The sequence below is a fragment of the Carassius auratus genome, chromosome 17 (assembly GCF_003368295.1).
Source record: "Carassius auratus strain Wakin chromosome 17, ASM336829v1, whole genome shotgun sequence".
NCBI classification, from domain to species: domain Eukaryota; kingdom Metazoa; phylum Chordata; class Actinopteri; order Cypriniformes; family Cyprinidae; genus Carassius; species Carassius auratus.
In genome coordinates, this window is record NC_039259.1 from 11,195,124 (window position 1) to 11,221,808 (window position 26,685).

At 34.1% G+C, this 26,685-nt stretch overlaps 2 protein-coding genes across 3 annotated transcripts; both read left to right on the forward strand.

Moving 5' to 3' along the window:
- The first annotated feature begins 1,865 nt into the window (after positions 1-1,865).
- snx9a (sorting nexin 9a) lies at positions 1,866-16,068 on the forward strand. Of its 2 annotated transcripts, XM_026285794.1 has the most exons (18): positions 1,866-2,217; positions 4,182-4,268; positions 4,526-4,600; positions 5,224-5,310; positions 8,386-8,485; positions 10,143-10,287; positions 10,622-10,709; positions 10,889-11,014; positions 11,117-11,234; positions 11,357-11,487; positions 11,769-11,872; positions 13,701-13,804; positions 13,945-14,022; positions 14,141-14,217; positions 14,445-14,534; positions 14,678-14,792; positions 14,911-15,002; positions 15,102-16,068. In XM_026285794.1, exons 1-18 carry the CDS (start codon positions 2,206-2,208, stop codon positions 15,147-15,149), a joined length of 1,677 nt encoding a protein of 558 aa, XP_026141579.1. In that variant the 5' UTR covers positions 1,866-2,205; the 3' UTR covers positions 15,150-16,068. The 2 variants fall into 2 exon arrangements, with proteins under 2 accessions (XP_026141579.1, XP_026141580.1); XM_026285795.1 differs by lacking the exon at positions 14,445-14,534.
- Positions 16,069-24,102: 8,034 nt separating this feature from the next.
- Positions 24,103-26,685, forward strand: pomca (proopiomelanocortin a). The gene is made up of 3 exons (XM_026285797.1): positions 24,103-24,234; positions 24,470-24,609; positions 25,777-26,685. Exons 2-3 carry the CDS (start codon positions 24,472-24,474, stop codon positions 26,305-26,307), a joined length of 669 nt encoding a protein of 222 aa, XP_026141582.1. The 5' UTR covers positions 24,103-24,234; positions 24,470-24,471; the 3' UTR covers positions 26,308-26,685.

Consider the following 26,685-nt stretch of genomic DNA (forward strand, 5'->3'; position numbering starts at 1 on the left):
CAACATCATTGGACAGTTATCTCTTAAATTTAAACTATTAAAATTTATAAAACCCATATTACCATTAAAATGCGATGGTGGAGCTATCATTGATAGTATATTCTTTGTGTAGAAGTCGAATATTGTCAAGTGATTCAGTTAAATATAGTTGCCGATGTGAGTGATATTTCATCATCTTTTTCTGTTGGGCAAAGTTACACACTGAGAGCACACATTAACCCCGAGAGCAACAAACAAAGATCACAGAATCCAAAGGGTGTATTAAATTAGCAGCAGCCCAGACGTCCTGGAAGATCTTCCAGCACCTGCATCTATCTCTCATTGACTCTCATCTCCCCTCACTCATCAGTATTCCCACACAAGAGAGCATCTCTGTTTGGGTGTTCTCCCTTCTGTCTCTCCTCAGGCTGATGTGGAGGACAGTGAACAAAAGTAGAACACAATCAGTACTGAGCAGCTGCTGGCATCCTGACCCCCGACCCACCCAACCCCTCTGTCTCCCACTCCCTCGCTCAGACACACACACAAAGCCTTGAAAATGACCACATAACCTTCACCAAACTGGGAATCTCCCTAGGCAACTGAGGGAGTTCTGCTCCGGTGGGACTCTATTCCAGTAAATCATCGGTGTCAGGAGCTTACATGCACACACATTCACCTACTCCAAGTTTTCCAAGTGTGCTCGCAGTCTCTGCACTCAACTTTACATGTATAGACAGACAGACGGATGGATGGATGGATGGATGGATAAATAGAAAAAGAGCGCATCATATGGAACCATCTGCTGTGCAAACAAATCTGATTAATCTATGCGTTAGGTTTAATAAACATTCTAAATCATAAACATCTTAAAGAGATTTTCTACATGTTTTTTTAACATCTGATCAGAGACGTATTGCAGACAAGCAAACACTCTAAAAATGTCTTCCAGATGTAAATGTACATCAGATAGACGTTTCTTGTATGTACTGTTTGTGTGCTATGTGTGTGTGCTATGTGTGTGTGTGCATGTCTGTTTTATATATTTACATTTTATAATTTAATATTATTATTATGTATTATATTTATATGGGGAAATGTAGGTACAATTTGTGTGTTTCAAAAAGTTTCAAAAGTACACCAAAAGTTCAATTTTGTTATTAAATATGGTCCAAAGAATCAGTACTGTCTAGTTTTGGTTGTGTTGTTGTTGTTGATTGTTTTTTTTTCTTGTTTTTGTTTTTTCACTACTTTCACAGATAGACAAGCAGAAGTCAGGTGCAGCTTCCTCGAAAATAATATACCAAACACGATATCTTCTGCAATAATGAAAAATAAAGAATCTATTTTGACTCAAAATATCAATTTCTCACATTATATATTTTTTATAGGAGTTATAAGAGAAAGATTTGTGAAGAGACAAATGGCAGTGACCTTAAACACTGTACTCAGTTTTATATATATATATATATATATATATTTATTGTTGTGTGCACTCTAAATGTGACTTTACTTTTAAAGACCAGTAGATGGCAATCTAACCTCATTATGGGTGTACACATATTTAGTGCAGCTCCTTGTTTATATTTTCTATTTTTTCTCGCCACCATTCTTACTCTACCTGTCTTGCAGTGGCAGTGAAGTCCTTCCCTGAAGAAGCCGTTCGTTCAGTAAACCTGCTCTGACACGCCCAAGCACAGTCACAAACAATATTTCACTGCTACAAAAAAGATACGATTTTATTTTATTTATTTGTTCAAATAAATAAAATAGCTTAATAACTAATAAAAAAATATTCATGGTAATTTCGATGTCTAATACGATTTAAAACATTTAAATAAATCCTGAAATCCAATGTCTCATGATTTCTCTGTTGTTTACTTGAGCTTTACTGGGCGGTGTGTGTGTGAGTTGGAGGAAGAGCTGCTCTGACAGCTCAATAAGCCATACATTTTAAGGCCAATGTGCTGAAGTTTTCCGGGTCTGAGTTAGGGAAAGAGGACGAAACATCTACATTTTCAGCGTCAGTGTTTCGTTATGTCGGTCAAATAACTGGATTTTATCGAGCTATGTTTTGCTAATCTAGAGCAGTCACTGCTGCAGAACACAAAAACAAACGCGTCATTTTCGCTTCATTTAGGGAAAGAAAGCTTTGTTTTTACTACGTTTTGTTTATTTTAAGAGCACATATCGCATGTTAATGGTGATTCAATTATTGATACCACGATGGCAGTGAAGGTAAGTTTTGGCACAACACTGGGATAAACACTATTATTGAAATGACTGTGGCGCATTCGTCTCATACGAACTAACGACACAGCCAAACAAACAATTCATGCTGCATCGTTGCACATTGTAGACAAAGTTCATCAGTGTACTTTATTAATGGACTGTATTTTAAGTAAAATTACCACACGATAAAAAAAAAAATATAACAACAAGAGTTGTATTTCAGTGAAACGAATTCTAACAAAATGTTCATTAGTTAAGCAAGAGATTATTTATAGATGATTTCACTAGTGATTTGAACTGTATCATACACTGCTGTACACGGTTTGCAAAACCAGTACTGATTCCCTGTTCCTAAACGAATTCAGGCCTCATTAATGAATCATTTGAACGGTTTGGTCATTCAATGACTGACCGGTTCTCGAGTCAAGAAAACAGTGACATGTCCAGCTCGTAGTGCTCGAATCGAAGATTTGATTAATGGAGTTAAAAAGTTACTTAATCAGTATCAGAAATATGTACTGGTAAATATGTAAAGTAGCCTACAACATAAGTGTGTGGCAAGTTTATGAACACACGATAGCGTTTAAAGGAGCATAAAAGGTTTCAGGCAACAGTAAATAGAGAACTGTTATTTAATGTTAATCCAAATTCTATTTAGGTTAAATATATTAAGCTCTGAACTAAACTGGGACAAACGAAACTAGAATTATGATGTAGCAAGTGATAAAGTTTACTTTTTGGAATTTATTTATTTAACAGCATGTATACAACACCAGGGTGTCAGGGAGCACGTGTTAACTTAATTACGTCACAATGTACAATAATTGCATGATTTTTTTATTATTTATATTATTATTATTATTATTATTATTATTATTATTATTATATAGAGACATTATTAAAATGAAGTATTTTATATTGTAAGTATTTTGTTTTATTAAGCCCAACCCTAATTGTATCACGTGTTCATTCATAATTTCAAACTTTACAAAACCGCAAAATAATCATATATGCAGGGGAAGTATGATTTAACAATAACCATAAAGATCAGTTAGATTAACTGAATAAAATAGTTAAATTGGTTACATTTATTTAAAGGGTGGGGGGCAGATGCCAATGAAAAGTTTAGCTAATTGTATTATGAAAGACTGTTACTTAAAGTGTGTGTATATGTTACTATTATCTCTTGGGGATTAGTACTAAACATGTATTATTGAGAAGAGTTTTGATAAAATCATCCTTTAACACTTGCTGTATTTCAAAACCCAGCTGAATTAGTAGTATTCTTGGACATTATATGCAGGTTCTTAGTCATCTGGGTACAAATACACACAAACAGTCAGCTGACTCAAAACCCACCTCAAAATACTGCCTAGGTATACACCTCACTAGGTCACAATGAGACAGTCAGTGTCGCCTGTATCCACCTGCTGTGAACAGGAACATGGTGCATCCTGTCAGAAACAGAACCCAAGGGAACATGTCATTCAGTGTACAGTGGTTGGGTCAGCATTATCATTCAAGTAAGCACGTCCTTTTGATATAGAGAAACACTCAGCACACTAAATTTGGAAGCTGAGCTTGGTTTGAGGTGGTTTGACACACAAAACCAGTTTTAATGTTTTGGTGTACATGTTGGCTGTGTTGTGTGATGGCTGGTCATGCAGGAAATTAGGTTATAAAATCTTCCTGCATATATACAGTAGTATGATGAAAAAGTGACATTGGACAGAAAATATATTATTAGTAATATTTTCATTTGGGCCCTTTGTATATGCATCAGCAAAAATGGACATGTGTTTGTATTACTCTTGGAGCAGATGAGGAAGCTTAGCTTTATTTTTATAATGTCATACAGAATTGTTAGTCTTTTTCAGTTTCAAAATGCAGAGGAGAAAGTTTTAGCCATGCCACACTGAAATATTCATGCAGTTACTGTTCTGTGTTGCCCATATGTTTGCTGTTTTCAGGCTCGGGTATTATATGACTTCACTGCTGAGCCTGGCAACAATGAGCTGTCTGTTCAAGAAGGAGAAATACTCACGGTCACTAACCAGGTAAAGATATACTGAGCTTCAGCATCAGCACTAATGCTTCAAGACAGCCACTTGGCTATAGACAATATAAAGAAAATATTATATATGCAGTACCATTCAAAAAAACTTTTTTTTTAAGAAATTGCTACATTTATTAAGCTACAATGTATTAAATTGATCCTAGGCCTTGGTGAGACTGAATAAAAAAATCTTACAGACCCGTACTTTTAAATGATATATATAGAATTTCCCCCTCTGTTTCTCTTTATTTTATGTAGAATGTAGGCGGTGGCTGGGTAGAGGCTCGGAATTCCAGAGGAAATGTAGGCCTCGTGCCTGAGGACTATATTGAGGTAAAAAAATACCCTAATCATCAGCTTTGTTTTCGATTTCACTTCTTTATAAAGAGCATTAGATGAGATTAGAACATTTTTTGTGTGATTATTTTTAGAACTTTAGAGAGGGGAAGACAAAATGAAAGCAAACTTCTGATTATCTAGACCACATCAGTGAGCAGAGTGCAATTTTTTTTTAGATTTTCTTGTGTTTTTTTTAGTAGTATCACAACATTGAAATCAAGGGAAATCATTCAGTGTGTGTGTTTCCTGAGTTGTATCCTAATTAGAAGATACAAAATGTAATGTAACTGATTAAAGATTTAATTAGGTATTTAGCATATTTAACTCCAGACAGAGAATATTCCCACATGTTCTGTGCAGTAGGTCTGTCTTTGTACCATAATTACAAAGATGTTTAACATATTCCCAGTGTGGCCTTCCTGTAGATACACAGTCAGCGTTCCTAAGGTGAAATGACATTTTAATTTTTATTTGTCATTGAAAGTTTGAGCTATGTATGCATGGCCTGCAAAAGGCATGGACTGGATATGACAAAAATATACATTATTTCATTTTTTTTTTTTTTTTTTTTTTTTTTAACATGGATATATTCATGTACCTATTATTATGTTTTGCAGATTAACCCTGGTTCAACACAAGCATCAGCAACAAAGTACATTGATGCTCAGAATCAAGGTTACAACAGCAGCTCAGCAAACACTCAGGTACCACATCAACTACCATATAATCTTTGTTCATAATCCCACATTTGGAGAAGTTGTGGTGGGCATATGTTGTATAAAGTTCTATCTCAAATGTCTGAAGTACGATAAAATATGAGTATCTGTGTGTTCCACGGTTCCTCAAATGAAATGTAAAGTAGGCCTGAGTAAAAATAAGTAGCCACAACCAGCAAAAAAACCCACTATTCAAATAGCAGTTTTGCTTCTTCATTTTCACAGCCAGCATTTACTAGAAATTCACACTCATATAATGAGAGTTCTGCTGAGCATAACATGTACAAAGGTCCTATGTGTCATCTGCAGTTGAAATTCATTTCCTGTGAAAGCAGGAGAATGAGAGTAAATGGGCCTCATTATAGCTCGGGACATTATGCTTGAGGAACTGTCTTTCTTTCTCTCTGTTGTTCGCTCTGGGGCAGTTTCTCTAGTAGGCTGTCAGATGTTCACACTTTGTGTTGTGTACATTGTCATTGCGCATGCAATAGTGTTTAAATGCTTAGCCATGTTTAGCAGTTTGCAGATAGATGAGAAGTCAGATCTGTCTCCCCATTAAACACTAAACAGGCTCACCATCTGTAGACATTTTTGGTAGAATTTTAGAAATATTAAATTCTGGACAATGCCTAATATATAAAAAGTTTATGCTTAAATACTTGATATTATTCACATAGACAAATATAAACATAAGAAATCTCTTTTTTGACATTTTGTATATTTATTTTTTATTTTTAGCATTGTAAGGAAAAGTAGTTAACATTGTAGAAAAATGTTCAAAAACTTTTGGTTGTCACAATGATGTCATTCATTTGTGTTATTGCAGTGTTTTGTATCATTATAAAAAGTTTAAAAGTTATAATATTAAAGAATAATTAAGTATGTCAAGAAAGGACTGGTAATGTATATAGATTCCCCCCAAAAAAGGTTTACTATAATCTGTGGTTTTTGTGTGATCATTTAAAAAAGATGCTTAAATTATACAATTATTTATTTCTAAATAATAATAATAATAATTATAAACATAATGATATAACTATTATTAAATAACTAGTAAGGGTTGTTAAATTATTTTGTTTTATGATTACATTTAAGGATGCACCGATATGAAAATTTTGGTCGATAACCGATAATTCCTTAAATATATTAAAGAAATAAATCTAAATCCACATTTTTACATAATATTTCAGAGCCCGATTACCAAAAAGGTCTCACCATTAAAAGGCATTAAACACTTAATGTGCATAAAGCAGCCTTACAAATAAATAAAATAATGCTTAAATAATGGAAACAAGTTACTGGAAAACATACTTATATATATCTCTTAATAATACTCGAGCGAACACAGATTCCGTCACATTATTTTACAGTAGCTAATAATCTCATTATAATGTGACACACTTGCCCTGCACATGTTGCAGTTCACTGTATTTTCCTTTTTCGAAGTGTTTCCAATGATATTTCTAGCAAAAAAAAAAAAAAAAAACATTGTGAACAGTCCGCATCTGAAGAGTCTCTGCAGGAAGTAATGCATTATTTATCTGCTCTAAGATATCGGCCAAATTCACTTATTGGCTCGATAACGATTACAGAAAAGTTAACCTTGAACAGCCGATATCGATATGGTGGCTGATATATTGTGCATCCCTAATTACATTCAATTACTCTACATTCGTCAGTAAATTCTACTGTACTCAATGGATGGCCATATACTTATTTTACCTCCATGAGAAGAAGCTGGTCAAAAGTACAGACACCCTTGCAAGAAACTGAGTGGTACAAGTGGCGAAATGACGTATCTAATGACTTAATGTTTCCTTAGGCCTTCAAAGACTTTTAGACATTTAGAGTGATCCAAAACAGCAAAGTACTAATAACAATAAACACATGAGTAATGTTGTTCTCAGGGAAAATTGGTATAGGCGGTCTTAATTGGTGAGCCCAGGAAGCGAGACAAATGGTTTTGCGTGGCTGGAAGTTAGTTTTTAGAAGCACCAAGGTCAGGTCTATTGATGGAATTGGCCATTAAGTCTTAGACTAATGGACAGAGATGGACTTCACTCAAGAGCCTTTTAGTTCTTAAAGCATATCCAGACCTTTTGTGGCAGATTTGAGATAACTATATTTTTATACCGTATATTCAATTAATTTGTGACCATTGGCCATTTATACATGAAGAGAAACTCATATATTGTTGTCATTGACTTTTCATTAAACAATGAACATAATAATGGTTTCTGCAAACATTTTCTATGTTTTTCGAATATTAATAAAGAGAGGTTTTTTTTTTTTTTGGTTCTGTTTTTAGTTGTGTGATTCATTGTTTGTAAAGTAACCTTTAAAATAGCAGGGCAATTCTCATTATTGCTGCTTTTACACTGTTAATTCAAATAATGTTTCTAATTCATTCCCAAACATGTGCTTATACTGAGTTAGTAAATATTTGAATAATTGCCTGTAGAAAAAACAGCTAAAATGCCAGCAAGAACTAATAATTTCAAGTTTTAAGGCAAATGTTAAAGTGCAGTATGTGTTATTAGTAATCTTGAAAATATCTTTACAGGAATATCTTTAGTACTGAAATATCAACACTGCGTTAGATTTAAGTGACATTGGCCGGTCTGTTTTGTATGTTATAGGTCAGACATGGTATCATGGGGTGAATGGAGATGTACAGTACAATCAAATATTATGTGAGAATTTGAATATGAACAAGGCAGCTTCATTTTCTTTATATGGCCAACCCAGCAAGAGTGAATCGCTGTAATCTAGTTGTAACATATGAGTGATAAGTATGGAAACTATAAAAGGAAGTGGGTGGAAGGAAGAACCTGATGTTCCTTAAATTGTTGTGAATTTGGTTATTCATCATTTGAGCATAGTTCCAGCACAAGTATGGGTAGGGGATTGTGGGGAAAAAACTATAAGAATCCATTTTAAACTTTAAAATAACCTGTATAATTTAGGCAACCTCAGTACCTACAAAATGGCAAAGCAAATGTTTTGATGATCAGCATGGGTGTAGATTTGTTTAAAAGAATGTTGTATTTTATGTGCCTGTAGGGGGTTAATGGAAATGAGGCCTGGACTGCTACGACATGGTCCAACAACAACCCTACAGACAACTGGAACTACGCTGAACAGGGACCAACAGGCAATAATGGTAAGTGGACATCCTTCATTAAACATTTATGATTATCTTTCTATATATGTACTCTTCTGTTCCAAAGTTTGGGGTCAGTAAGATTTTTATCCAAAGAAATGAATACTTGTAGGTAGGGGTGGGTGATATACCGGTAGACAGGATTAACCAGTAGAAATGTGTCAACCAATAGATTTTAGTCTATCGTCTCTTATGCTGTTACAAGCTCACATGACATTGCTGTGCTATGTGGTCATGAAGGTTTATCATTTGTACATGTTTTTAATCATGAACACTGTAATTTAAGTCTTAAGTGAAAGAAAACAGTTATAACAGTATATTGGATCTGGGTAGCTCTTAAAGGACAGCAGTCGTTCATGTTACTCAAAAAACAGAGAAAAAGTCTCTCACTGCTCTTGACTAAATCACTTTTGTAAATTTAATAAGAAGAACTATATATTTAATTTACACAGTGAATAATATACATTTGATTACTTTATAGAATGTACTGTATGTATCCTTTATTATTTATTAGTTTTTTTGTCCAATTGCTTGTTGTTTTTTCATATTCTTTTTTTTTTAATTGCTGACTGTTTACTTGTCTTCAGTAAGCTTGAGGTTTATTATTATTATTATTATTTAGGCTAGCATTAGTTTTCTGTGATATGGACATTGGTGAGAAGAATTATGAAATGGTATTAAACATTTTGATATCATAAGGACCTTGTTTTAAGCAAAAATTAATAGGCCTTTTGAAATTGTTATCGTGAAATAAAATTACTCATATCGTGATATAAGATTTTGGTTATATCGCTCACCCCTCTTTTTAAGTAAATTGTATACAGGAGCGGATGGCAAATTAGATGGATACCATTGCTTCCTGCTGAAATTCAGCATTACCATCACAGGAAAAAGTGACATTATAAAATATATTCTAATATAAAACTGTTATTTTTACAGTATTACTGTTTTACTGTATTTTGTAAAAAAATACAGCCTTGGTGAGAATAAGATACAACTTAAAATCTTACCGACCTCAAACCGTTGAATAGTACCCATATAACCAAGCTCAAGTTTAACTTGCTCCTGTGTGAAAGTGTGACGTATTTGTTATTAGGGCACATGTAAATCTTAAAACAGAAGCATCTCATAAGCAATGTTGCTGCTTTACTGTCTACAGCACATGGGATATTCATGTTGTCTGTGTTATCTGCTTTGTTATGAGGACTTTGAACTTTCCATAGAGCATACCATAGATAAAGTCATAAATAAGCCCTCTATGTACTTTAGGTAGCCAAGTAATGTATGTGGAAGTAAGTGGATCTTTTCATTGGTATGGGATAGTTGTCTTTGCCTGTTACACAGCTGAGTTGTTCTGAAACGTGCTTCCCACAGCGAGAGGCTTTTCTGGCCCCTCCATATGCATTCCAATATGAATACTCTTGTGAAAAAGAAGTACACCTTAGCATACTCATAAAAAATTGTGCATTATAGACATAATTCTTTATTGTTTCAACTGTCTTTTTGGAATATGGTTTAAATCCATTGCTGGATCTTCTGAATCAGTATCTTGGAACAGCAGGAAAAAGCATTTTTGAATTATGAGTAAAAAGTTTAGATTTCAGTCTGCTATTTTATTACTGTATGTGATGGTGATTGTTGTGTCATGTGACCGTAGGTTCTGTCTATTCCTTTGATGAGGAATGGGACGATGATTCTGATGATGGAAAGTCAACAGCCGGTTATGGAGGTTCACAGATGGAAGAGGGCGGAACCATGCAGCGGGGCGGGGGTCACTCTACTATGAAAATATCTCTCAACAAGTAATGGTTTAATTTTGATAAATGCCAATATTAATATTTCATTAAAGGGATACTGCACCCCAAAATGAACATTTTGTCATTAATCACTTACTCCCATGTTTTTTATACTTTTCTGGACTTTGACAGTATAACTTGCTTGGCAGTCTATTGGATAGTCACAAGCCTCCCGGTTTTCATCTAAAATATCATAAATTGTGTTCCGAAGACGAACAAAACTTTTACAGGTTTGGAACGACATGGGGATACGTGATTAATAACAAAATGTTCATTTTGGGGTGGAGTACCCCTTTAATAAAATCAACTTTAAAAATACTAATCCCATCTTTTCCCATAGGTTTCCAGGGTTCTCCAAGACCCCAAATCCAGAGGTATATCTGCTTACCAAGAGCATAGCTAAAGGAAATGACAAACTGCCAATTTATGTAAGTTATCTGTCTTTGTCAAATGATTTGATCCCATGTCTGAATATTTATTAGAGAGTTAGTTATTCTCTGTAACAGTATAATCAAACAATCTTGGGTTTGTTTTAAGTGGTACGGTGAATGGATACATTAACATGTTTCTGATTCTTTGAAAAAAAGGCTGAATGTTTATTTTGCAGGGGGGCGAGGTGGGCCCAGTATGGTTGTATCCACAAATTCAGTTAGACTGTGTTGTGGCTGATCCCAAAAAGGGGTCAAAAATGTACGGCCTGAAGAGCTACATCGAATACCAGATCACACCTAACGTAAGTTCCTTTGAAGCACCTCTCAAGACTGCTTAAAAAATATTGACTTACTGTAATTATTTTGGAGTCTTGGTTTATCTTTATGTTGAACAATTTTTTCAGACTACAAACAGACCGGTCAACCACAGATACAAACACTTTGACTGGTTATATGAGAGGCTCGTGGAGAAGTTTGCCTGTGCTCTGCCAATCCCATGTTTACCTGACAAACAAGTTACAGGTGAACAAAGCAAAAAATAATAGTGATCACTTTAGAAAAGCTTCTTGTTTTTTTAATAGTCACTAATAAACAGTGTTTTTGCCTGGTAGACTTCCTAACATCTGTCTTCTGTTTCTCTATAGGCCGATTTGAAGAGGAATTTATCAAAATGCGCATGGAGCGCCTGCAGGGCTGGATGTCCCGCATGTGCCGGCATCCGGTGATCTCAAATAGTGAAGTTTTACAGCTCTTCCTTAACTACAGAGATGAGAAGGTGCGTTTGTTAAAATATATATAATAGTAATGGACATGTAGTTTTATATACTGAGTTAAATACATAGTCCGACAAGAGCTGTACTGTCACGTATTGCCAAATGTTTGCTGATTTTGAGATCATGTCCTTTAGAAGTGTGTTATAATTAATATTTTATATTATATTTATAATTATATTAAAAGTGTTCACTTTGACTAGAGAATTGTTAGTTTCTGCATGGCAGTTTTGTGTGTGTGTGTGTGTGGGAGTGTTGCAAGTCATGTTATATTTGTTTCTTTTAGGAGTGGAAAATAGGGAAGCGGAAAGCAGAGAAAGATGAAATCGTGGGAGTGAAAATCTTCTCCACCATAGATCCAGAGCTCCCAGAGTTAGATCCTGGTCAAGTGTGAGATAATATATAACTCCCTTAATTACTTTTTTCTCAACTTAATTCAGTTAATTTTTAATTCATAATTTTTATTTTATAAATGATTATCCATTATTTACATCATATTTGAATATTAATAATTTTCAGTTGTTTTAATAATCAAGAATTATGGTCAATTATATATATATATGTGCTGCCTTTCAAACATTTGTGGTCGATCACATTTTTCTTGTCAAAAGTTACCATAAAGATGGTTATGTAATATTAATATAGAATTATAATTTTCAAAAAAAACTTCTCTTATGACAGTTATCTAAGTTTCCTGAAAAAATATATATTACGGTTTCAACAAAAATATTAGGCAGCAAAACTGTTACAGCATTACAGATTTTTGAAGAATCATGTGACACTGAAATTCAACATTTATTTCATAATCCATTTCATTACCCATTCATTATTATTAGTATTTAAAAAACATTTTAATATGTTTTAAATTGTAATTAATTTCTGTGACACACACACACACACACACATACATACATATATATATGTAAAATAGATATAAAATAAATGCAGCCTGGGTGAGCACAAGAGATTAGAGCCCTGCACAGGCCTCAAATTTAGGCCCTAGCCAGGCCCCTGTCCAACAGCTCATCAGAATTAAAATAGCCTGGTTCAGTTTTTTATACAATGTCAGAGTGATTCTGTTTTGTTTAGTTTTTTTTATTAACTTAATTTGTTTGTTAAATGTATTTTTTTTTGTTTTTTTTTAAATAACGACCAAACAGTCAGCGGCAGACAGTGAGCTGATCGTAGACTGTTTGATCAATTAAGCCTTCTCAAATCATCATGACTTGCCTAAAATAAAATGTATAGATATAATACAGTTCAAGAATATTACAGTGTTGGTTTAAATGTTTAACCTAGATAGATGTGTGCTATTAGACGCATATCAATTTTTGATATGTTTGTTTGTTCAGTGAGCTAAAGTGTGCTTTATAGGACATTTAAGCACCAGTGCGATCACTGAAAACAACTTAAAATATTTTTTGCTCATAAAGGTAAGAATAATACATCAATCGGAAATGTAAAGGGTCTGCTTTCATTTGTGTGCACTCACAATATCAACAAAACACTGTGCTTTTATAAAATAACGGATACATGCAGGATGCGCTTTCTGCGATTTCGGACAGGAGAGCATCACAATGAGCTTGTTGATGAACCCAAACTCAGCGAATACTTGCCTCACATACGTGCTAATTATATCTATAGTAAGCTTTAAATTACTACTTAAAAACGAAATAATTAAAATAAAAAACAAAAGCTCTTTTTACGGATATTATAAAATCTGTAAAGATGCATTTCGCTCTAAAGACCTATCCAATGAGGAGATGGCGAGTCGGGATCGTCATCTTCATCTTTGGCACACAGACTCAGAAAACACTAATTTATTAATAAATAATTTAAATATCTCCTTACTATTTCCCCCAACATATTCATGGTTATTACTTTTGCTGGGGCTTTGTGGCACGCTTTAGACTATTGCGTGCTTTTTTTTTTTTTTTTGCTGTCATTTGCAAGGATATGTTTGCAGATTCTGCATGACCAATTGACTCACTGTTTGCCGTCGTAATCAAAACTCTTCCAAAATGCAGCTTTTCCCGAAGCATTTGGAAATTTTAGTAGGCTAACTCCTGACGCTCCCTGATGCTCTGCATGGTCAACTGGTCCTGTATGCTAATGCATGCGTACATGTGTTGCGTATTGCAGGCGATGTCATTTCATAATTTCTTATAATGTAATATATGTATTTAATAAAACAATTGTCTTATTGATGTGATTGTAGGGAGCAAAAGTATGAAATGTATAGCCAGTTTACCAGATCTATGGACAACAGTGTTAAAGAACTACTGGCTGTTGGGCATCTTCACTGGAAGAGATGTACAGGCCGTGAGTTCGCACACTATATTTCCTCATTACTACAGTAACTCTATACTTAAGCAAGTACAGTCAAATATGTAGAAAATTTAATTATTGCTACTGTCTTGTGATTTGTCCATAGTAAAAATCTTCTGCTTTTAAACCAACAGCATTACAAAAGGAGTATCGGCAGATTGGAAAAGCATTTCAGAACCTATCATCGGTTTTCAACACTAGTGCATACCCAAGTAGGAAACTGGAGCTTTGGTCATTAAAATGCTCTCATAGACATACGCAATATTTTTGATTACCTAATGATTCATCTAATCATGTTTTGTTGATGGTTTCTGTGCTAATTTTTTTAAGGGGAATCAACTCTGACGGAAGCATTGAGCGCAACAGGAAAAACGTATGAGGAAATAGCAGAGCTCGTTGCAGACCAGGTATCAGAAGTACAGTATTTCCTCACATGAATACTTCAACCAGCCGTCCAGTCCTTGAACCTCTACCAGTGTCATTTACTCATCATTAGCAAGTTTCCTCACATCCTGTGCTGTTGAGAGAATTGTAACCAGAAGGCTACCCAGTGATAGCAACATCCATGATAGCTGTTTTTAGCATTATCCATTAGTTAAACTTTTGTTTCAATAAGATAACATTTGTTTATTAGCCAAAAAAAGATCTACACTTCCTGATGGAGACAAACAACGAATACAAGGGACTACTGGGCTGTTTCCCTGACACAATAGCAGTTCACAAGGTAGAAACCATTCTCCTTTTGCCATTCAACATTTAGTGGTTTCCTTTTTTTTCTTTAATTAAATGTACATTTTGGTTCTAAAAGAAATGAAAAATAAGATTGTTTTTATTCAATTTTTTATATTTAAATATTTTTCCCCATAGGCTGCCATTGATAAAGTAAAAGAGGCTGATCATTTGGTGACAATGAATAAGATTAGCCAACAAGATAAACATATTATGGAAAAGAACCTCAGCACCATGTCTTACGCATTGCAAGGTACGACCCAAGTGTTGACCCTGAAAGACCCTGTGTCACTTTTGTACATGCACCTGTGTGCTTAATTGTAGAGTTTGTCACACACATGTAATCTTAGACTTGCCATCTGTTTCTCTAGCGGAGATGAATCACTTCCATAGCAACCGTATCTATGACTACAACAGATTCATGCAGTTCTACCTGGAGGAACAGGTGAAATTCTATGAAACGGTGAGTGATGGGATTCTAGTTTGGATGGACACCATAAACATGACATTTGTAATGCAACATACTATGTATGTAACATTCTTGTGTGTTCTGATTGGATAGATTGCTGAAAAGCTGAAGAAAGCGCTTGGTCAATATACCACCATGTGAGGACTCGCTCTAAACTGTGGAACTTCAAAAAAGGATGCTGCTTTAGCTTTTTTTAACGCTAAATCACAATTAACCATCTTGTTTCCACAAAATTCTGTATCGTTGCATTGTATCATATATAAAATATAGGTTATAAGGGAACAAACAATGTAAGATGTGCAAATCATCATTCACCAAATGTTTTGTTCACAGAAACAAGTGAAATACAAATCTTATTTGTTACTTAAGCTAATGTAACACTCCCCAATGTTAAAAGAATAGTTCATGCAAAAACGAAAAATTTCTAAAAATTTGCTTTCAAGGTGTAGATGAGTATATTTCTTATTGGAGAATTTTTTTCAATACAGTATCTCACTTGCTTTTACTTCACAAGACATTAATTGATGGACTGGAGTCTATTTGTGAATTATTGTGATGTTTTTATCAGCTGTTTGGACTCTTGTTCTGACGGCACCCATTCACTACAGAAGTGATATAAGAAAAAATGTTTCTCCAAATCTGTTTCAATATAGAAACAAACTCATCTACATCTTGGATGGCCTGACGGTGAGTACATTTTCAGCTAATTTTCATTTATGAGTGAACTATTCCTTTAAGAATAATAATTTTCTCTGTGTCAGTTGAGGTCTCTCAGGGACTCGTTCTCTTAGACTGGGCCTTCTAAACCAAATCAGTTTATTAACAATCTTAAAATTGTCTGACATGATTTTATTTTCTTGTAGTACAGTATGTGAAATTAAATATATCCGGTATTTAGAAGTGTTATGTATTGAATAAAAGCAATAAGGACATTATCTTTTACCTGTGGTAAAATGTTCTATTCAAAACAAAATATCTCTTCGTCATGCTCTGTGTATAAAATGTGTTTTTAACTAGCCCTCCAGTGTGTAATAAATCTGTCTTTATACCTTTTTCAAGTTTGTGAGGAGAGTTGTGATGGCCGTGAATGCTCTGCATTTTTTGGCCTAGTGTCAAAATTGATTTTGCAGATCTAGCAAGAGCACAAAAAATACCTTTTTTTGAGAAGATGGTAGAAATATGAAGTATTTATGCTAGCTCAGGGTCCATATTCTTTCTTTGAAAGAGGAAACAAATTCTTGGCTTTAGAAAGGAAGATGAGGAAATGAGCATGATGACCTCAGTTCATGTGAGAGTGACCTCAATCGAGGAAACACTTTCTCCTCCTATTCTGTTTCCTTCCCTTAAACATGAGGCGGCTTGTTTTCATTCTTCGACCATAAGGAGTCTCTTGTTTTATCTTTGTTCTGGGACTTTGTAATGCAAATAATCATCAAATCATGTTTCAGTGCCACCTTCATTTGCTGGTCTGTTCCACCCTTCCTGTTAGTGTGTGATAAGCAGAAGAGTCTTCATGGATGGTGCAGATATGTTTATCTCATTATAAAGTGTCTGAAGCTTAAAGCAGAGAGGTAAAACAATAGCAGGACTTTTTTAATTGTATTGTAAAACATTAGGCATTACAAGGATGTACATTTTATGTTACATTCATTATTTGAGTACCTGTTACTGAATTACTGAGGCTGAAACAGCAAACATATTTGCATGTGCCACGTGTGGGAGGATATCTATTAATAGAGCTTTATCAAATGTGTTTTTTTTATGAAATACAGACGATGGCTGCAATAAACCCCTTAAAATAGCCTAATAAAATTCTTAAGAATATCCTTACAATTATTTATTGACTTATTTTTTAAATTATCAAGATTGGTTTTGATCATTAGTTCGATTTTTTTATTATTATTATTAAGAATTGTTTTTTCAAAAGTTTTTCTTAAAGGGATCTTGCACACACACACAAAAAAAACAAAAAACAAATTCCGCCATCATTTACTCAGCTTCCACTTGTTCCAAACCTGTATGAGTTTTTATTCTTCTGTTCAAAAGAAGATATTTTAAAGAATGTTTGTAACCAAATAGTAGACAATATCCATTTTCTTCTCTAGTATTAAGGGGGGAAAATACTATGGAAGTCAGTGACTTGTGTGCTTACCAACATTCTTCAAAATTATTCAACATTCTTTTTTAACAGAAGAAAGAAACTCATACAGGTTCGGAAGATGAGTAAACAATGGCAGAATTTTCATTTTTGAATGGTCACAAGACTTCTTTAAAAACATAATCAAAAAAAAAAAAAAAAAGAATATATCTAGACAAAGAAAGTGTAACAGTAACACCAATTAACATAAAATGTGTATCAAAATTATATAATTTTCTGAATTATTTCTAATTGAATTAATGATGATCCAAATCAAATACATTTTTTTTTAATGATCCATGATAATCTAATAATGCATGTTGTTTTATAATTTATTTTAGTTTACATTGAATGGTTAAGTGTGTCGAAGACCAAGATTGTGAGACACGTGTGCCCAAAATCTTATCTTGAACGTTCAGATGAGACTTTCCCTTTAACCACAGTTTACGTGATTGCATCAATGACCTGATGATGACACTGCAGTACTGTTTTACACAGGCCCTAAAGCTGTGTTATGAGAGAGACTGGGCCTGTAGGTCCGTGGGCGGATCATCATGCTCACCCTCTTCAAGGAATAGTAATCGGAGTCCTTCCATGAGAAGATTCTTCCCTTTGGCTGAGTAACGCCCCCCCTGGTGGTCAAGATAAACACCGAACACAGATAAGATGGCTGGACTCATATTGCATATCTCAGAATGGTTTCGTTTTTGCTTCATTTGTGTTAGACCTTATAATACACTCCATTGAGGTTGACAAAGAAGCACTGATGGTACCACCTGCCTCTGTGAGATTTCTCAGCATAGACGTCACCTGTGTCTGGAGTGCTGAAGCTTTGCTTGTCATGGTACCAGCCAAACGAGTCTTCAACTGTACCACTGAATCCTGATACATGGAGACGGTAGAGGTTGTCCTCGTTCTCAATCCTGCCAAAGCAAGAATTTTTGCTAGAGTGGTTTAGAAAAAGCACATTTGTTTTGTTCAGAATACATCACTTGTTCACCAATGGATCCTCTGCAGTGAATGGGTGCCGTCAGAATTAGAGTCTAAACAGCTGATAAAAACATTACAGTAATCCACATAACTACAGTCCATCAGTCAACATCTTGTGAAGTGAAAATTGCATGATTGTAAGAAACAAAAAAATCAAGATGTTTTAACTTTAAACCATTCATTCTGACGGCACCCATTGACTGCAGAGGATCCACTGGTGAGCAAATGATTTATTGTAAAATTATTTTAAATCTGTTCAGAAGAAGAAAAAAAAAAAAAAACTTGGATGGCCTTAGGGTGTCAATTTACAACAAATTTCCAGTTTTGGGTGAACTTCTGTTTTTATTGTGGAGCATCTGTATTGTTGGATTTTCTTGTAAGAACATTTAAGGAATGAAAATAACACAACATTTCAGACCAGGTTCAAGAGAAAAAGAAAACATAATGTACTATTAATATATAATAATTTTATATTAATATGTTATAGTTAAATAATGAATCTGTATATTTAATATTTTATAAAATATATTTAATATAACTGAATATTGCTGTATTAAAATTTTAATAATAAAAATGTCAGATATTTAAATGTTAGTGTATTTGAAGTTTAATATTAACATTTAATATTGTTTACAAATGATTTCAAATATTTTGCATTTAATATAATATTTGTATAATATTTCTAATAATAATTAAATGTTTTATTAAAGTACACTGAAAACAAAAAATAACTAAGTGTTCTTAGAAAAATTCTGATATTCTTTCCTAATGTTTCCCAGAAGTTCTGGTACAGTGCGTGTTTGTGCTTGTCATTCCAGTCCTCAAGGTCAATACGAAGGGAATACTGTCCGTGGCTGGAGATATCATGAATGTGATTGTTTCCTAGCCGGAATTCTGCACGCAGATCTCCGAAGCCATCTCTGTATTCTTTCCATTTGCAGTCGAAGTTGACCTTTCCATCCTGTCGACACTGAAACATGGTCCATCCACCTCCTGGTCCAGAGAATGGTTCTTTAATCTCAGGTAACATCCACTAATGCCCCTAATTTAACCAAAATCTCCTTTATATAAACACAAAAATGCAAACCTTGGGTCTCCATATCGATCGTATCGAAGGGACTACAGTAAAATCCCAGATCTGTGGACTCCACTGTAGTACAGAGATGCACAGTCAATTGGGCAGTTCCTTACATGCTGAACCTCTGAGGAAACTTTTGTTAAAAAAATAAAAAAAAATGTCCAGATACGTCAGCATGGGTTCTTAGATGGCAATGACCATTTTGTATTATTTTTTCTTATTTGAGGGCAACCAATTTTTTTTTAACCATATAATGAAAGTCAGTGGGGTCCAGTGTTGTTTTTGACTTTCATTAGATGAAATATATTATTTATTTTTATTATTATTATTATTATTTTTTTTTCAAAAATCAAATTTTTTGGTCAGAAAGCCATACTAGTTTGGAATGACATCAGGGTGAGCAAGTGATTGAACTATCCCTTTAACGATCAAATAACCACTAAAGATGAGTTTACGCCATACTTCTCATGCTGCCAAATCCAGAAATCAGTAGTTAGCAATTCAAAGCAGAGTGCACTTTGAGGACACAGCTCATCTATTGTTTGCAAACCGGAAAACACATGTAAAACTAACACAGCTTAGCTTAATCCAATAACAGCACTCATTTAAGGATTCGAAAGTGACCCAGCAAAACAATATTGTTCACAGGGGTATGAAAAGTAAACCTAAAAATGCATTGAAATCAAAAAGTGTGCAGCCAAAAATATTTAAAATAAACATGAACGTCTTCATACATTACTATAAAGCATATACAGAAGACATTCTCTGGATTTCTGGAATGTATTTGTTTTCTTTTTAATATCAATTATCAATAACCTAGTAAGACAGTTAAATTACAACACAAAGATTTAATAACAGAGATTTGTTATTTTCCAAGGTGTGTCTTTTTTTTTTTTTCATCATTTTCAGGTACTGCTTCGGTAGTTATTCTTATTCTATTTTACTGTATATTTGTGTTAATTTATTCAAGTACTGCTTAAACTGAATGTTAGTACTCTTAATTAACTCTTAATTTGCTCTTAATTTCTTACAGTAGGTCATTGTGACTTAACCATGTGACATATACAGTGCCATTAAAAGGTTTTTGCCCCTTACTGTTTTATTTTTATTAATTCAATTTTGCACACTTAAAAGATTCATATCATTACACAAAGATAATTCATACAAATACAAAATGAACTTTTGAAATGATGGTTTCATTTATTAAGGGAAAAAAGCTGTCCAAACCTGCCTGGCATGATGTCCAAAATGAATTGCCCCCTCCTGTTAAATCATGAAAGAACTGTGATGAAACACAGATGATGCGCTCCATCAGAACATGGCTCAAGAAAAACAAAATTAAGGTTTTGGATTGGCCAAGTCAAAGTCTGGACTTAAATCTGATTGAGAAGCTGTGGCATGACTTTAAACAGTCCATTCATACACGAACCCTTCAATGTGATGTGTTAAAACAATTCTGCAAAGAAGAGTGGGCCAAAATTCTTCCACAGTGATGTGAAAGACTCATTGCCAGTTATCGAAAAAGCTTTATTGCAGTTGTTGCTGCAAAGTGTGGCACAAGCAGTTATTAGATTTACTTTTTCACATAGTGCCAGGCAGGTTTGGACAGCTTTTTTTTTTTTTTTTTTTAATGAATGAAATCATTTTCAAATCAAATTGTTTTATTCAAGTTATATTTGTGTAATATTAAAATTTGTTTGATCTGAATCATTTAAGTGTGACAAATATAAAAAAGAAAAAAAGTGGAAGGAGGCAAAAAAAACTTTTCACAGCACTATACATACATGCATACATACATTTTCTATGTTTATTGTGTGTGTGTGTGTGTATTTATGATATTTATGAATTAATAATAAATAACATTTGTATTGAAAACTGCATATATATATATATATATATATATATATATATATATATATATATATATATATATATATATATATATATATATATATTGCAGTATACTGTATATATGCAGTACAGACCAAAAGTTTGGACACACCTTCTCATTCAAAGAGTTTTCTTTATTTTCATGACTATGAAAATTGTAGAGTCACACTGAAGGCATCGAGGGCTATTTGACCAAGAAGGAGAGTGATGGGGTGCTGCACCAGATGACCTGGCCTCCACAGTCACCGTACCTGAACCCAGTCGAGATGGTTTAGGCGTGAGCTTTCTTAAAAATGCTATCAAAGGTTTTCAAAGTCAGGAAAACAACATAAATAAATAAAAAAAAAAAAAGAATTGTGTATATGTAAATGTAAGCTGTAATGTAATAAATGTAATAACTTTACTTAAAGTTGTTATGCACATGTGCTAATAAAATGCATTCAATTCTAAAAAGCACTACTGTATAATAAAACAAAATAAAACAGTCAAGAGTGATTCTGTATTCAAAACACTTCTGATAACGCACTGGGCTTTCATGTTATGGCCCACTGTACTTCCATTTGCAGTTGTGTAACCCAGCAGCTTTAATTAACTGGTTGCTCAACTTTAACGTTCTGTTCTGTTATGTTAGAATTCGTATTTGATTTGTATGCGGCTTTGTAAGATGATTATCTAAAGGTTCACTCCATATTTATATATACTCATGTTGCCCCTAATCTATAGTAAGTTTTGATTTTGTTAATTTTATACATAAAGTAGTAATACAACTGCATTCCAACTTATCATAAAGTGCATTTAAAGAACATTTGAGTAAAACAGATGCAACTTAACAGATGCGCACATCAAGAATAAGCAAAGGCTAAAATAAAAGCCTCTGCAAATAAAAAAAAAAAAATGAAATGAATGAAAGGGCAAAAATAAATGAGATTACGAAGTTACCTTGTACCATGCAGGTAAATCCTTTTGTCATTCAGAATGTGTTAAGAAAGTATATCTTCCATTCACTCACTCACTGTTGGTAGGAAATGCTGTGCTATTAACAGTGTTACTAGGGGTTGACATCCTCCAAATCCTCTCTAATAGGATAAGATTCACTGTGCAGTGAGGGTCAACAATATCCTGTAAAGAGACCGCAAAATATACAACAAATGATATGCTTTGCATTTTAACTGATTGTATCATATTTTTTCCTTAAATTAAATATCATAATTTGTCCAAATGTGTGATATTATAATTTCCATCACCACTTTCTTTGCATTGTTTATGTTTATTTGTTATTAGCTATAGATAACACCATCTGGAAAATTACATATGAAAATGGCTAACATTTTTATTGACCACTTGCATTTTATTTATATCTGTAAATATAAGGGCAAAGTTGCTCACACACTTTTGAATCCAGAACCTTTTTTTTATTATTATTATTATTTTCCTCATTTGACCCCAGTTTTCTCTTCTGTGACTTTCTGTCTCTGAGAACTCAGTGTGCCAAAGAGACCAATAGCATAACATAAAAGCCAGCAAGGTCACAACTCCAATATAATGATGGGGACTTAATGGAAAATCAACTGCCCCTTAGAATCGTTTTGCTCCAATGTAGAAACCATGTTTTGAATGAACAGAGTCACTCAGCTGAGAGAGTGAGCCTGGTTGATTGAAATTTAGGACATGCTCTTTGACAATTTGTCAGTATTTCATTCTTAAGATCTCAAATATATATATATATATATATATATATATATATATATATATATATATATATATATATATTTGTATAACAATTGTTTTATGCCTTAAAGCAGGAATGAATATGTGGATGTTGCGGTTTAAGGCATACAAGATCAGATTAAAATGTGCACTAAAACTGACAGCTAAATATAACACATTACAGGGTGGCATTTTGATGACTGTATTTTGACATTAAATTATATAATGTTAATAAAATAACTGAGCTAATAGGTATTATTAAAATATCTGCAATTGTTTCAAATAAATGATCATAATTTACTGTAAAGCTATACATGTTGCATAGTGAAATGGAATCATAGATAATATAATTTATTTTACTGTATTTCTAATATATTTAAATAATAATAATCCAGCAGTTTTCAGGGTATTTCTTCAGTGACCATGTCTTCTAAAAAAAATATTGGCCTTGTTATGTAAAAATGTGTATAAATATGAATTAATATAGCAAATAAAACATTTAATTAATATTAATTTATATAAAAATATAAATATAAGTACTTTTTTTTTTTTGCAGTTTTTGTTTCCCATATTTCTCACATATCTACTGTGTAGCTCTCCCTGAACAGCTACCAATGAAAAAATGTCTACAATAACTTGCTAATTTTCAAAATGAGATATTATTACTGTATAATATATTTTTATAAATATATGAATTATATTAACTTTAAATTATATTAATTATATATATATATAAAATATTCTGCTAATATGAACTGTTTTTATTTTTCCATGAAGAATTTGACTTATGTTAATTGTATTTTTCGTCAAAGAAACAGCAATACAGTCTATATAATACCATGATTTTATGTTTTGTAATGTTCTGCTCAACCTAATCTGTTATTGGCATTCAGTCTGATCAAACCATGGTCATTTTGTATTATTAGCTTTTGTTCTGCTTCTACCATCCCGGATGTTCAAATCCCTCACCTTCCAATTCATTTCAACACAAGATTAGCACCTATGTGCCCTAACACACACAAAAAACATGCCCTATAACTGATTTGAAGTGAATTTAAACCTTTAATCACCTAACTCATGTAAACCGACACGTATGCCCTTAAACGTAATGAGAAAAACCGTCATAATTTGATAGAAGATCCTAATCCTGCACTCATTCACAACTGTCTTTTCACCGTCGACTGACAACCTCTGATGGATTACTCATCCGTACCTTAGATGATGTGCCGGGTTTCCTACCTGCACCACCCATTAAAAGTGACAGAGTTTGGTGGCCTTGGGGAACTGACGCACAGGTAGCTTATAAAAGATGACTAGATGAGGGTCTCAGACATCAGAGACAAGCAAACGTACACATAACCAGACAGATCAGAGATCATCAGAGAGGAAAAACTTCGGTCGGCTCACTTCTTTTTGCACAACAGGTGGGTACAACCACTGAGGTTCAGCTTTACATGTTTTCAGTTGTTGCAATGTCTGATAATTCACACATTCATGTTTATTAATATAAAGCATTATTTCACAGACATGCATTCTGTTCACAATGTTTTCTGAAATGAAATAATGCATTGCATAACTGTGTATGCCTTTAATGTGATCGAGTATGCATACATGTGAATATTGCTATTTAATTAATATTGGCATGAATGATTGTTTCAGACATGGTGAGGGGAGTGAGGATGTTGTGTCCCGCTTGGCTCTTGGCTCTGGCTGTTCTGTGTGCGGGTGGATCTGAAGTCAGAGCTCAGTGTTGGGAGGACGCCCGCTGCAGAGACCTCACCACTGACGAGAACATCTTGGTGAGTTACACTATACCTTGCACACATGACTGCTTAGCTGCTAATGTTTGTTCTTTCAGCTCAATCTGCAAGTTAGCTCGCTAGTACAATTATCTTATTGATTAATAGTGAGACTAACATAATGATTGCTAATTGTTTAGGATAAGGCATTTGAACAAACCACAACCCTGAATGAGAACTCAATTCATGTGGCTTGCTGAGAAGAGGTGTGCAGTTATTAAGTTATCAGATGCCAAAAAAGGGCAAAAAAGACTTTAGAAACATATATATATATATATATATTAGTTTTAGTATTTGTTTTATTTTGTTTGTTTGCATTTGTATTGTTCTATGGCTTTATACTGAGTATTGACCATTTTTATGAATAATTCCACCAATTTCCAGTAATGTGTTAGGGTTAGTTTTTTTTTTTACATGCCCATATTATGCAAATTTACATGCACATAATCACCTTACCTGAAGAAGAAAAAGTAATAATAATTAATGTCTCTTTAAAGCTCACCGTTCCAAAAAGCCCAGTCTGCTCTGACTGGTCAGTTGCTTAGACCATGTGCCAGAAATGTAAGATCCCTTACCATAATTGAGCTCATTCAGCTAGCAAGACTCCATAAGAAGCTTTAGCAGTATTTTACCCACTTACCGAAAGTACATAATTTTTTTATTTTTTATTTTGTACTCAATTTTTTATTTTATTTTTTGCTTACCCATTCAGAATCTACCATAGCAGTCAGAAGTTGGCATTATGCAAATGTTTAACATGGTGCAGTAGTTACAGAAGTAATGGCAGGACTATCAAACATTTTGTGTAAGCGTTTCCTGTTGAAGAAATCAACTAAATTTAGAGTGGTCCATTTACATGCACAAACAGCAGTATTACTCACTAAAGAAAAGGTTAACATAAAATCAAAACATAATAAGTGCCCTTTAAACAGCTTCTCTGATTGATCTGATTTCTCGTATTTTATGCTTAGATTAACAAAAATTATATTAAATAAAGTTTGAAGTTGAGGTTATGAAAACTGGTAGTGTGCAGGATTTTTTCCTCATGACGCTATTTAAAAACCTCTCAAAATGCTGCACAGCAACACAACAACATTCTCTCTCTGTTTTTTTTTTTCTTTGATAATGTAAAACTCTCTAGTTTCTTCTTATTTTCCTCTTCCCAAGGACTGCATACAGTTATGCAGATCTGATCTGACAGATGAAACCCCTGTCTACCCTGGAGAAAGCCATTTGCAGCCTCCCTCTGAGCTGGAGCAAACCGAGGTCCTCGCACCCCTGTCCCCAGCGGCCCTCGCTCCTGCTGAGCAAATGGACCCCGGGTCCAGCCCTCGGCACGAGCTCAAGCGCTCCTACTCCATGGAGCATTTCCGCTGGGGAAAGCCAGTGGGTCGCAAGCGCAGGCCTATCAAGGTGTACACCAACGGCGTGGAGGAGGAATCCGCCGAGACTCTCCCAGCTGAGATGAGGCGCGAGCTGGCCACCAACGAGGTCGACTATCCTCAAGAGGAGGGCGCTTTAAACCAGCAGGATAAGAAGGATGGCTCCTACAAAATGAACCATTTCCGCTGGAGTGGGCCGCCTGCTAGCAAGCGCTATGGAGGCTTCATGAAGTCCTGGGACGAGCGCAGTCAGAAACCCCTTCTCACGCTCTTCAAAAACGTCATAAACAAAGAGCACCAGAAGAAGGACCAGTGAGGGGGTTTTAATGGGAGAAGTGGATAGGGGATTGTTTTTAATATATTTTCTTCCCAGCAATCTTATCATGCATAGTAAACAAAAAGAGGGCAGGTGGTGTTACCAGTAGCACTTAATTCTTGATGCTTAGAGTTTATTCACATTGTATTCAACAATAAATTCTGAATTCTGTACATAGAAATGCTGTGGTGTTTCAATACTGGATTAGAGGCTATGGAAGCATTTTAGATTGTTCACTGAAATGTATTATACTGTAAATTTTGAAAATGTGACGATTGTTTCAAGCAGAAATGAACAAAACGGTTCATTTCTGAGAAACAAGCATTGGTTAGAATCATTCAGATGTATGTGCGGTTGCCAATAAAGCTATAAACACAG

Bases quoted from the DNA above. Each gene is read 5' to 3' on its own strand.
- snx9a (XM_026285794.1), top strand. The intron at 13,805-13,944 runs GTGAGTTCGCAC...TTAAACCAACAG, and splicing joins CTGGAAGAGATGTACAGGCC to CATTACAAAAGGAGTATCGG. The intron at 14,218-14,444 runs GTATCAGAAGTA...TTTGTTTATTAG, and splicing joins CAGAGCTCGTTGCAGACCAG to CCAAAAAAAGATCTACACTT.
- pomca (XM_026285797.1), top strand. From the start codon at position 24,472: ATGGTGAGGGGAGTGAGGATGTTGTGTCCCGCTTGGCTCTTGGCTCTG. The intron at 24,610-25,776 runs GTGAGTTACACT...CCTCTTCCCAAG, and splicing joins CCACTGACGAGAACATCTTG to GACTGCATACAGTTATGCAG.